Genomic DNA, 14,170 nt, shown 5'->3' on the forward strand with positions numbered 1-14,170 from the left:
CCCTAACTCCCATAACCTTATAATGTGACTATAATTTAAAGAGGTATAATTTACAGAGGTAATTAAATGGAAATGGAATAATTAGGATGGGCCCTCACCAAATATGACTGGTGTCCATATAAGAAGGGAAGATAAGTATACAGATGACATGAACAGAGGGACAACCATGTAAAGACACAAAAAGAAGGTGGCCATCTGCAATACAAAGAGAAAGGCTTCAGAAGAAACCGAACCTGACACCTTGATCTTGGACTTCCAGCCTCTAGAACTGTAAGAAAATAAATTTCTGGTGTTCAAGCCACCCAGTCTGTAGTATTTAGTTATGGTAGCCCTAGAAAATTAAAACAGCCCTGATTCACCCAGGCTATTCTAGATGCTGATGTTTATACAAGCGCCAAAAAGACAGATGAGAGAAGGAGGGAAAGAGAGAGGAGAAGGAGGTGATAAGAAAAAAAAAAGCACATAAAGCAATAAAATCCTAAGATTCTCAAATATGGGCCTTCAAGAAAGGAGCTGTATAAAATTTCTAGCATTTTCTTATTAAATATTAAATATTTCCTATGATATTAATTCTTTTCTAGGCATTCTGCAGGGCAACTGAATGGAATGGGGGAACGCAGGAAGGTTCTGAGAGATTTAGGTGACAAGTTAGACTTGTGATTGCACCTGAAGTGGGAAGAGGGGCAGTCCTGTGAGATCTGACGCTAATTCCAGGTAGGCAGTGCCAAACTGAAATGAATTTTAGGACACCCACTTGGTGTCTGTAGAGAACTGGAGAATTGTTTGGTGTAGAAAAATCTCACACAAAACTGGTATCATGTGTTTCAGAAGTGAGGTATTGAGTGTTGAGGTAGAGTACAGAAAAAGTGTTTTTTCCTTCCAGATTTGTTCTAGAAGTGGTAGTTCACTGGGTCTTACTCTTCCCTCTCCCTGGGATGACTTTGCCTAAATCCTTTTTCTCTCATGGGATATTATTATTTTCTTTAAATAAATGCCATTATTTATCTAGTTGAACTATTGCTTCCTCTATGAAGTCTTCTCATGAACCAAAGGCTGAGTTCATTGCTATCTCCTCTGCTTCCTTGTAATTTCAGTTTTATGGCACTTATCATATTGTATTATGGTAATGAATACACCTCTGTGTGTTTTGATATCTTACAATAGAGTTCCCTTAAGGAGGGAAGGGACTGTGTCATGTTAATGTTCCTACCAGCAACAACAGAAGGCAGGTCCTTAACAAGCCTTTCTTGAATAATTAAGTGAATAAAAAACAACCATCTCAGTGTAATAGATCATATCACCACTAGTTATTTGTATTATAAATAGGACCATTAACACTATACTTTTAATGTTCCATTGTCTGAATTACCTCATTGTTTCTGTTCAAAGCAACTATTTATAGGAAATGATGAATTCTGAACATATATATATGTGTGTGTGTGTGTGTGTGTGTGTACGTGTGTATACAAATGTGTATACATACAGACATATGAAAACAGTAACAGGAATGTACTTAGTGCTGACTATGTGTAAAGCACTGTGATTTGTACATAGAAAAATTCATAACTGTAGTCAGTTCCCTATGTAAAAGGAGAATTTCTTTTATAAATATGTACTTAAAATGAATAGGATAAAAATATTAATATGTTATTCCTAGTAGCCACAGGTTTGCACAAAATAAAACAATTGGATACATACTTTTAACTCACTTCACTAATCTTGTCATATAGACAATCTTCTGAAGGTGACAATAACCCTCTGATTATAGTTGGTTTCAATTTATGTGCACAAAGTAGCAAAATGATTTGAAAACTAGCCTGTGGTGTCAGCCTCCACAAGAATGACCTAATGGGTAGAGGACACTAGTAACCCGTACATATCAGTTCTGCCAACTGTCCCCTTCAGGGACAAATTCCACTGGTACACTCTGAAGGCATGATCTGAAGAGTTCTCGCATCTGTTCTGTTACAGAGTGTATAGAAAACAGACAAAATATTTTGGTACTAGAACATGAAGATATATAAAAACACAGGATTTGGAATTAGTCAGGCATTTAATACATGTTTTTCTAGCCATAAGAATCTTTGGCAAGTTACTTAGTTTTCTTGAGCCTCAATTTTCTCATTGGTAAAAAAGGGATAATAAATCCAAACTTCATAAAATGGTTATGAGGATTAAATGAGATAATGGATGCAAATCATCCAGCACATATTCACTGTTCCATAAATGGTAGTTTTCTTCACCTCCCTTTTGGCTGACCTCTTTGGGTGATAAGAAAAGTCTGGAAATCCAAGTGAAATTTGACGAGTTGATGCCTGATGCAGAAGTGTAAGCTTAGTTTTAGTTCAGTATTAAAAAAAAGTGTCTCATTTCTCTTATTCACTAGTACAGGACAAACACTACGTAAATAACATACTAGTCTCAAATACATGTTTTAGAGGTTGCTAACTAGCCAAGAGATCTGTAATATGTAGGTAAATAATCTTATATTCAAGGTTTACTCAATTCAAATGACTATGTTTTTATTTTTATAAGCAAAACAGTAACGTGTTAAAAAATGAGGGTTTTAAATTTTATAAAACATCTGCCTTCCTTCTGGACATTTTAGGGAGTTATGCGCTTGAGTCCTTAGCAAACTTTTCCCTCCCTCTCTCTCTTTCTTTCTTTTTTTCTTTGTCACAACTTTTCCAAACCCAGCTGCTCCTTCAGGGTGCTTTTCCAGAGCACGTTGCAAAGGACTCTAATTGATTCCTAGCAAGGAGCTAATGCCTTCTTAGGTACCTCAGTGGCCACCCTGACTAAGCTCTTACAGGCTGACAGATGGACGTCTTAGATAGGTAGATATATTTGCACATAAGGTTTAAGTGGTAAGGAAAAAAATGTCACATTTGATGCTGATGAATTCTGGTAATGAGATTCTTGTCGGAGGAGGATTATGGGCACTGCTCCTTTTGGCAGCTTTCTGCAGAGTGAAGTGGAATAGGAGCAATATGCTTACAGATGTTGATATGCCTGTTGCCTTGGCAACATCATTCCCTGTCTTTGTGGCTGCTGCCAGGAAGGCAGCATCTGGCTCTGGCCCCATCTGTTGTACTGACTGCAGCATCTGCGTCTACCTTTTCTTCTGTGCATCTAGCTTGGGCTCCTTGTCCTCTGCCCACCCTCTGGTCTTGCTCTCTGATTGCAACATCTGCCACTGTTCATTCTTGCTTTATGTGCATGACTTCCGGTGTTGTAGGGTGTTAGCTAAGTTTAGAGGCTATTGCACTTAAATATTCTTTTACCTGTGAAAAGCCGTTTCACTGAAGATGTTTTCTTTAGTCAGACTTTCTATTCCTGATATTTGGATGATTTCCTTGGCAACTTCAAATTTGCCATTGTAGCATGCCCTAGAGTTAAGAAAATATTTTGAGAATAGTAAGAAGGTACACGTAGTATACCTGGAGTACCTATGGAAGTATACATAATACTCACAGGTGCAAAGGGGTGTCTCCATAGATATTAACAACATGTGGCTGAACTTCTAAATTGCTCTGGAGCAGGTACTTCACTATATCGTGGTGTCCAAAGCGAGAACAGAAATGGAGTGGAACATGATCTTCATTATCCTGAGCATTCACTGTCATCAAAAGAAAGGAAACGATACGTTATCTGGAATCCTCTATTTCTCAACCTGCTCATGTGTAGTATCAGGGACTTTTCTAAGTGCCTGAGAGACTCCTGGAAATTGCCAATTAATGACAATAATAAAGGAAATTAAGTGCCACTTAATTTTCCAATTTAAAAAGTTATAATTCTATCCTATAGCCTATTTCCACATTAAACAGGCTTTCTTCTAGCTCCCATAAATCTATGGAATGCATCTAATCAAATCTACCTTGCATACCATATGACCCAGCAATCCCACTACTGGGCATATACCCTGAGAAAGCCATAATTCAAAAAGAACCATGTACCACAATGTTCACTGCAGCTCTATTTACAATAGCCAGGACATGGAAGCAACCTAAGTGTCCATCAACAGATGAATGGATAAAGAAGATGTGGCACATATATACAATGGAATATTACTCAGCCATAAAAAGAAACGAAATTGAGTTATCTGTAGTGAGGTGGATGGACCTAGAATCTGTCATACAGAGTGAAGTAAGTCAGAAAGAGAAAAACAAATACTGTATGCTAACACATATATCTGAAGAAACTAGGGGCAGGACAGGAATAAAGATGCAGATGTAGAGAATGGACTTGAGGACACGGGGAGGGGAAGGGTAAGCTGGGATGAAGTGAGAGAGTGGCATGGACATATATACACTACCAAATGTAAAATAGATAGCTACTGGGAAGTAGCCGCATAGCACAGGGAGATCAGCTCGGTGCTTTGGGACCACCTAGAGGTGTGGGATAGGGAGGGTGGGAGGGAGACGCAAGAGGGAGGACATATGGGGATATATGTATATGTATAGCTGATTCACTTTATTATAAAGCAGAAACTAACACACCAGTGTAAAGCAATTATACTCCAATAAAGATGTTAAAAAAAAAATCTACCTTGCACAATGGAAGAGTTCAGGAAACTAATAAGTATCTAAAAGGTACTCATAGCCTTATTTCCACAAGTATCTCCTTTCAGATTGATTCCCCTTTCACCCCCATGGAAGATGTTAAAAATTTCAGACTCTGGACAGAGCACCATTTCCCAAAATTTTGGCTCAATATGTTAGCGTGGGCCTAGTACTCTGTATGTTCGCAGTACTGTGTAGGAGGTTCTGATGTCCCCTTAACTGAGAAATGTCATACTGCGGTATACAAAGCATGGTATAATGAAAAGGCAGCAAGTTTTAGAGTGAGGAAGACCTCATTAATTGTATTACCTAAGATAGTTATTTAATATTAACTTTTAAATTGATTACTCAGTAGTGGGCATTTGACCTTCTCTTTGTCCAATCCAGCCTTATAAACGCTTCTGACATTTGGGAAATTCCCTATACTGAAAGTACTGACTAGAGGCCAAGATCATCTTTTATCATAGAAGCTGAAAAAATGCTTTCCAAGCCTCCTTTGCAGTTAAGGGCACAGAATTAGTAGAGGGTGACCATATGTCCTGGTTTAGGCTTGTTATCCTAGCATAATTTTTAATAGTGACCCTTTCACTCTCAACCACGCCCTGGTTGGACACTTATCTACAGGCTCTTCCAATCAACATGTTATTTCAGACTCTGACATCAGAGCTGATGACACACAAAAGGAGAGTCTATTCTATCTTGGCAAAGTAGCAGTGGTAGAATAGCTCCATCTAATTTCTAGTGGTACTGTTGCCCAGCCACAGACTGGGTGCCCCACACTGTTGGTGCCAGAAACACAAGTGTTGGTGTGTGTGCCTAGCTGGGGTGGCAGTGTGCCTTCAAAGGATTAGTTTTGAGGTGTGATTCTGGACACCATTTCTCACCGTGAGAATTCCAAACCTGGCTTTCTACTCTGTCCTGGGGAAGATTCTGTGTGCTAATTGATATCCCTTAATATTTCCCCTCATGCTTAAATTAGCAAGCATTAGTTTCCAACACTTGCAAATAAGAACACCTGACTGACACATAGTCATTCCTCAACAAGTATTAAATAATCAATATGCACCAATCACTGTGCTAGGTGTTGGAGATATTGATCTCTAATAAGTAACAGTGGATATAATAACACTATTGGTGCAGCAGGGATGCTGAAAGGATTAAAGGAGATCATTTCTAGAAAGTGTCTAGCATGATGCTTATCACAAATTAGATACTTAATAAAAATCTTCACTCTCCCTTTTTACTAATTTCCCTCTTACAATTTTGCTAAGTGCTAAGGCCAATAAGCTATAAATGCATAGAGTCTATACCCTCAAATAATTTACAGTCTAGTTGAATAGTCAATAATTACAGGCCTGAAGTAATAACAAATCAACACCAAACTGCTAAATTCTAGATCTGCTTTAGCACAATTTTTAAAACCAAAAATAACCAGATCGACTGCTCTACAACCATTTGCTTTATTATTTTACTACTTTGTCCATCTGTACAGGGTGCTTTATTCAAAATAGAAAATAATAGTCCTTAACAAATCCCATTCATTCTCATTCTTATATATATCTATAAAAGAAATTATCCATAGAACCAAAAGAATTGATAGAATTACTTTTTTAATGATGAAGGATTGGAAGGAAAAAAAAGGCAAGATAAGAGTTAATTAAAAAAAGTTCAAATATAATCATCATTTAACATTTAATGAACACTGGTTTAGGCCTTATAGCTGCTATATTTGTAGACAACAATTCTTATTTTATCAACCTGCAAGATCTTAAGCCAAAGGGAAATCTTTAACAAAGTTCCTAAACTCCTCCTCCCAAGACTGTTATTGAAAAATAAATCTTTGAATCTTTTCTATTAATGAGTGGCTCAGAAGGACACACTTCCTCTAGAAGAATTTTCCTGGTTGTTTTGATTATCTTCCTTTTTAAGATACTTTTCCTTTGTTCACATTCTGTTGGAAGCCAGGGAAAGTCAATACCATGAGTCAAAGCTTGAGGACAGCAGGGAGTCCAGGGCACCAGGAGGTCACATGTGAGTTCTTGAGGGCGAGAGGGGACATTGTAAAGCAGAATGAAGCACAATATTCCATTAATTCATAATTTTCCTTTAGCCATACCTGGCCCCACCCAACATTATTCTTCTCTAGTTGAATCAATAAACATCAAAGCAGACTCTTTACTTGGTGAATTACCTGCAATGGCCTAGACATTATTCCCATCAAAGAAGATATAAATACCAACCAAAGGGACAAGCCAGGAGAAATCTGCATCAGACGCAGAGTTTATATATATATATGCCTGTATTTCTGCTTCAGTCCTTCTGAACCCTTAATTTTGTCTTGGACCAGTTTGCAAAAACAAAAAGTACATATATTATTATTCTTACCTGAGGAAAACTGAATGTATGAATGATATTCTGTTTGCTCTAACATCTTATTTAGAGATTTAAGTAAAGGAAAATTTCAAGCAAAGGAATACATGTAAATCATTATTAGGAAAATATTTGGTCACTAGTCCTCTACTTCGAAGAGAGTATATGTTCAGTAATGTCTTTTGAAAGAAAGATTGATGAATGGGTAGGTAGCTGGATGCTACTTCTTGCTTATTTCTGCTCATTGATCTTAAAGATAAAATAAACATTTCCATATTAACCCAGCAATGTTAGGACATCCCACCAGCTCTCTAAAGCAACTCCCAAGTGTGTCTTAAAGAAATTTTCAGTAACAAATCTGTATGATAGTTCTGACAAGACACATTTTTACAAATAAATTACTTCTCCTTATTGACCATGCCCTAGAAATTTTTGTGACTTTCCCTAGTATCCAGTTCTCCAGTTAAGAGAACTATAGCATTCAACATTCAGATGACAAAAAATTAATAGTTTCTGAATTTAACATTTTCCATTTTTAACTTTATTAAAATGATAAATTGTGAGAATTGTGTCTCTATTTTCCTCCTATAGAGTGCAGCAATATTTTGACCTTTTCAATCTCATTCGATAAGCATTGCAGTTCTCCTTTTTAATTGCCCTACGAGGTACAAGGAAGAAGACTAGAGACTTAAAACATATGTGACTGAATAGGTCAACCTCACAAACATGCGGAACGTGCTTTCGGAAATACATTTTGGCTAATTTGCAACTTGAATTTATTTTCATTTGTGACATTCTGTTACCACGGAAACATGCTGTAAATACCAGATTTCAAATTGCACTCCTTTTGGGGTCATTCATTTATTCTTCCCCTTAGGTCCATTAACCACAGGCAAAGTCCAGATCTAAAATAAATCATCTGGAGGCTTAGATACATTTTGGAATAAGTAAACCAGCTGATAATAAATCTTGTGCAGTGTCCACCAGCACAAAAGATTTTCTGATTTATTCTTTGCAATTGGTTGAAGTGCAAAAGGGACTTAAATATCAAGTGTATATTAGAAGGAAGTAAAAATACTTAAAAATCTGAGTCACGTCACTTGATTTTTTTAAATGATTGAGTAGGAGGCATGTAGTGCTTGTGTGAGTCAGAAAGAAAATGTTAAAAATTATATCATATGACGCTGGTATGTACCGGGAATACGGGTGCAGTACACATTTCGATGCCTTTTGTAGAAGAGTCCTTTGATCCTGGAGACATGCTGATCATAAATGACACTCATTTTGACACCACTGAGCTTTGGAGTTGTGCAGAGGAATAAAAGGCCGAGGTTGGCCTTGATAATAAAGGAAAAATGTGAGCGGTTCCTGACCCCTTGGAAGAGTGAGGCAGTTTCAAAAACAATTATGTGTTCGGTGATTCACATTGGTGTACGTCTGCCTATCCTAAACCAACAGAATCAAAGAGACTGCTTAAACAAGGTCCAGACAACAGCATGCCTTGCATCCTGACAACACAAGTTGTTTATGATAATGCTACAGAAAATATTCCTGAGTTATTACACACTGGCTCAGAAAATGATACAAACTACGTTGTTACCAAATAAAATGGCCCTGTTTCCAACATGGAAATGAAATTGCCCTAGCTTCTTGCTACAGTTGTCTCTGGCCTTTGTGTTTTCCTTAGAGTAATGAAAACATTGATTAGCTGTATTAACTGAATATCAATCTCAATTTTGGACCAAGGAAACGGCAGTTCTATAGATCTGACAACCTTGTGCTTTTGGAAACGTGCATCATTTCTGCTGCAAAGGCCAGCAGTTCTTACAGCTGGGCTTTTAATTAGGTCTCTTGGGGGTCAGTGGAAGAATGCTGGATATGCCTGAGAGAATTTAACGACAAGATGTAACTATGAGTGAATTTGTGTCAAAAAATTAAGTTTTTGAGGAACAGGAAAAAAAGAGAAAGAAAGCTTTTTCTCAATACTTTCAATTTTCCAAAATTCATTTTGTAATTAAAAAACTAAAAAGTTGCAGGAAATTCTATTCTACTAAATGCATCTAAAATCTTTCTGTGCATTCTAAAGGTTTTTTTCCCCAACCTGATCACATTCTAACTCTATTTCCATTAAAAATAACAGTAGTATCAAATACTGGGGAGGATGTGGGGAGCGACTGGAACTCTCATATATAGCTGTGGGAGTGAAAAATACTGCAAACACTTTGGAGAGTTGTCTGAAATTTCCTAAAAAGTTAACCATGTGCATGCCCTTTGATGCAGTAATTCTCTCTCTCTCTCTAAATACACACACACACACACACACACACACACACACACACACAGAACGAAGAGAGATTAACACAGATATTCACAAGAAGAATTGAATGTTTCTGGCAGCTATATTCACAAAAGTCAAACACTAGAAACATTTAACCTTCCATTACAAGGAGCATGGATAAACAGTTAAATTGTGGGAAATTCATAGAATTTTCGGTAATAAAAAAGAGCAAATTATGATTCATACAACAACATGGATAAAAGTCAAAATCATCTTGTTGATCAAAAGAAAGCAGTCACAAAATTATATCAACTTCAAGAACAGAAAAAAAGCTAACCTATAGCAATAGAAGCCAGAATATTGATTACCTTTGGTGGTGAAAGCTATTTACTAAGAAGTGGGCAAAAAGGAACTTTCCAGGTGAAATATTTTCAACTTTCCAGATGAAAATATGTCTATATCTTGATCTGGGTGGCTTTTACATGGATGTATCCACAAGCAAATATTCACTTAAGTCAATATTCAGTTAAGATTTGAGAATTTTGCTATATGTAAAATTTACCTCAATTAAAAAAAGAGTAGTGAATAACAAAAAGTAGGAAAAATTTAGGAAAACCCCTTACTTTTACTGCAGCACCTAATACATTAAGAGTTGAGCTAATATATGTAAAGAAGGATTAACATATAGGTTTAATTAGTATATTAAAAATAATAAATTATGACTTGTGGAACAAATTAGTACATGAGTACAAGATTAATCAACTTAGATTATTCTCTAATAAATAAGTAAAGTAGAAGTAAAAAGCATACATAAAGTAAAAGATAGTAAATTTCTTCTTCTAAACATAATCTTACCATCTGCTTTGTTGCCTTCTTCCACCAAGAGTTTCGCAATATTAAAGAATCCTTTTGCAGATGCTAGGTGGAGGGGCCTATCTCCGACTTCACCGCTTACATTTACATCAGCACCAAATTTCAAAAGGAGGCGGGTTACCTAAAGGATTAATGCATTTGAAATTAGTATCAAATGCCAAACAGTAATGCAATGCCTTCAGCAATATGGAAGGAGACATATCATTTAGGTTTTCTCTTGGATAATTTTTGCCTGAAGATAACAGAAAATCCTAACTCAACTGGCTTAAACAATAAGGAATTTATTATTATATCACCTAGCAAGAAATCTAAAACTGGAGCAATTTCAGGGTTGGGTCTTCATTGTATCAATACATAAATAATCTTCTCTCAAGTCACCCATAATCTTCTCTGAGCAATCTTTTCTAAAGTCTCCTTCTGGCCAGAGCCAGCAGTGCTTACTTGATTCTTGATTTTCATAGAGGTTCTTTGCATAGGTGACCAATGGTAATCTTGCTACTGGGGTTCTGGGTCCTTTTTTGATTTGTGAGTAAACAGGAGGTAGCCACACTAGCCCCCAGCATCTTCCCAAATTAGCTGAGATTCACATCCAAGAGGACAGAGAGAGATGAAGTAATAAACAACTCAAGAGTTTCCAGGGGTTGTTTCAGGTAATTTATGGGATTTCTTCAAATTATTTATATTTCCACTTAGGAACCTTCCAGATAATTTCTCTAAAATTGACATTACCTCTCCTGTGAATTTTAGGACTCATCACAGTGATCCCAAGAGATAAGTTAGGATGCACCCATGCCATTAAAATAACAGTTATGGGAGGACTCCTCAAAAGTCTTGACCATTGTGGCATCAGCATAAAAGTGAATTCAAGCTCTAAAACTATTTTGTGGCAGCAAATAAACATATCTTGAGCAGAAGCCTCTCAAGTATATGGTATATATTCGATAGAAATTCTAGGCAAAAAATTAGCTGGGTGGGATGTGGGAAAACTTCCTATTGCGTGCAGTAGGTAAAGAACAAAGGTTCTGAATTTGGGCTTCTGCTTATTAGGTATGTCACCTTGAATAAATTATTTGGCCTTTTGAAAATTCAGTTTCTTCATTACTAAAATGAGAATGCCTCATAGAGTTGTTGTGAGAATTAAATAAGTTATTACACATAAAGTACTTAGAAAAGTGCCTGGTACTCAATAAATGATAGCAGAAGTGGTAGCACCAATGTGGAATACGTGTATTTTATCCATTTCTTGGCTAATGGGCAGACCAATACTTAATTCAAGAGAAATCTGAACAGTAGACATTTAGTCTCAAGAACCTTGCACCCCTAAGCAGATATTTCCACTTACACAGGCTCCATAAATTCTGATTATGTGACTTTATAATGGACAGATTTAAACTACCTTTGAAATCGATTGTCTATTAAGCACTATTATTATATACCTAGGAAATATTGCTGTTGGTAAAAAACATCTACTCTTCCACTTAAAATAAGTAAATAAGCAAATGGCAAGGAACATGGCACATTAGGCACATTTATATATGGAAAGTGACATTCTCCTGTCAGCATATTTTAGTAAATGACAATAGCTTCCATAAATTACTTATGTGCTGTCTTTGCACATAGAAAGTGAGTCCCTTATCATAAAAGGGCCATCCACATTTTAGCATAATTTTATAATACTGTGACTATATATTCAGGGAAAGTAAACAAATTTAGCTCTCCACACAACATGCATAGAAGCTCTTTATGTTTCTGCTGGGTCATGAGGTTAATCGCCAAAAAGGATGACTCTACAAATAACAGGCACTGTGTATATCCTGTCTGTGCCTGAAGTCAGAAAAGTATGAAGTTTTTTCATCACCTGAGTTTTGGACCCAGTACTTTCAGAGGCATTTTCAGTGCCCAGCTCTCCAGGGCACCCCAGTGTACAGCATATCAATGAAATGAGCAATCTTCCCTAGCTAGAGGTCACGCTTCGCAGGTCTGAGAGTGTCCAGGCACATGCCAGCCCGCGAAGAAATAAAGGCACAATGACTAGAACAGCACAGAGACACAAGTAAGTTTGACTTTCAACTTGGGATCCTCAGGCAGTGCAATGGCATGACCTGTACAAAGGTAAAAAGGTATAATTCTGCTGCATAACTGAGACCAGATCTAGAGAGATAAAATGAGGAAGAGTAAAAACAGAATGTCAAAAGAACAGTTAAGGTTTGATTATCTAATTACATTTGTATTTCTCTTTTATGTGGTTCTATTGAGTTCCTTGAGTATAGCTAAAAGACAGTGTTTGAAAAGAGCATATAAAATTTTTCTTTCAGTATGTTAAGATTGAAAATCAACGGACTGTGGAATTACAGCACCAGGCCTTGAATTCTAGCTCCACTACTTCAGTAAATGGCCTGGACTTTATGATTTCTCTCACTGATAGAAGAGGGATAAGAAGAGGCTCTTCGGTACAACAGAATGAAGATGGGCTTTGGGATCAGACAGACCTGAATACATACTCCAGCTCTTCTACTTATTAGCTGCATGACTCTGGCATGCTACCTGACCTGAGAAAGCTCCATGTGTATCATTGATTAGAAGGGGTAAATAACAGCTGATTTTAGGGTTGGGGCAAAATTAGAAAAAAATCCACATAAAGGTCTTAACACAGTGCCTGCCCCATAGTATGAGTTTGCTCACATGGTAACTCTTATTAAGTTCATAAGGTTGTCATGAAGGTCAAATGAAATTATTTGTTTAATGACATTACAATGTAAACTTTAAAGCATTCTATACATATTATTACTTAATTACAGGTTATCAAAATTTATAAATGTTTCTGATACATAACTATATATTTAAAGCACATTTAGTGATTGTTTTTTAGTTTATCTGGGTTATTCCATATATTAGTTTCCCATTGCCACTGTAGCAAATTACCACAAAATTATTGGATTAATAAAACACATTTTTATTCTCTTAGAGTTCTGGAGGTCAGAAGGCCAAAATCAAGGTGTTGGCAGGTTGCATTCCTTCTGGAGGCTTTCATTTCCTTACTTTTCAGCTTCTACAGGCTGCCTGCCTTCCTTAGCTTGTGGCCCCTTCTTGTATCACCTTAATGTACTGCTTCCATTGTCACATCTCCTACTACTCTCTCTGATTTTCTGCTCTCTATTATATGGACCCTTGTGATTACATCAGGTCTACCCAGATAATCCAGGATAGTCTCCCCATTTCAAGATCCTTAACTTGGTCACATCTGCAAAGTCCCTTTTAAGGTAACATTCACAGGTTCCACAAATTACAACGTGGACATGTGAACATATTTTGGTAGACATTTTTTAGCCTACCACATGCCAGGTCACTAGAAAAGAGGAGACTCCATTTCTGAAAGTTATCTTTTTTCAGAGAACTTTTGGAATGGGCTTTATGATTTGTTTTATTGTCAGTGTTAGTATCATTACAGTGACATTTGTTGAGCATTTGCCAAACACTTTAAATTAATATTTCATCATAACAGCAACCCTATGAGGTAGGTACTATTAATTTTTTTTTCATTTTATAGACAAGAAACTGAGGATCAGGGATATTATACAACCTACACATGGTCATAAAGCTAGTAATTTTTCAAATTCAGGCCGATTTCTATAGCCACATACTTACCCATATACTCTACTGCCTCCCTCGTGTACTAAAGTAGTCAGTAAAAATGTATAACTTGGTAGCTGCTATGTTTCTATGGATCTACAAAAGCTCTTCAAGGGGGGAACTGGTGAGAAGATGGCAAAAATAATTCAAAGGGTATCTTAAATATCCTTTCTTTGAACCTAGTACAGTTCAAGAAAAGTCTGGAACACTTAAGTGATGCCCCAGGCTTTGGAAATGCCACTGACTTACCTGTTCGTGCCCATAGTATGCTGCAATGTGCAATGGAGTGAAAAAAACTGCATCTTGAACATTGATGTTAGCTCCATGTTGCAGTAGCACGTCAGCAGCCTGGACAAGAAAGAGAGCTGGGTTAGGAGATTCATTGGTGGCATCTGCCCATCAAAATTCATTTTACAATTATATGTACAACTCTTCTTTGGGGGTCACCATCCTAAAA

At 36.8% G+C, this 14,170-nt stretch overlaps 1 protein-coding gene across 5 annotated transcripts in view; it reads right to left on the minus strand.

The window, feature by feature from the left end:
• LOC309611110 (serine/threonine-protein kinase TNNI3K) overlaps positions 1–14,170 on the minus strand; it is a 321,731-nt gene that overhangs the window by 202,515 nt on the left and 105,046 nt on the right. For all 5 annotated transcript variants that reach the window (XM_082355024.1, XM_082355027.1, XM_082355026.1 and 2 more), the window contains 4 exons: positions 13,963–14,061; positions 10,066–10,204; positions 3,475–3,619; positions 3,285–3,389 (listed from right to left, as the gene is read on the minus strand). In XM_082355024.1, coding sequence (XP_082211150.1) covers positions 3,285–3,389; positions 3,475–3,619; positions 10,066–10,204; positions 13,963–14,061 — 488 coding nt within the window. The remainder of the gene's footprint in view (positions 1–3,284; positions 3,390–3,474; positions 3,620–10,065; positions 10,205–13,962; positions 14,062–14,170) is intronic.

This window comes from Balaenoptera borealis (genome assembly GCF_965194805.1).
Source record: "Balaenoptera borealis genome assembly, chromosome: 1".
In the NCBI taxonomy this organism is placed as follows: domain Eukaryota; kingdom Metazoa; phylum Chordata; class Mammalia; order Artiodactyla; family Balaenopteridae; genus Balaenoptera; species Balaenoptera borealis.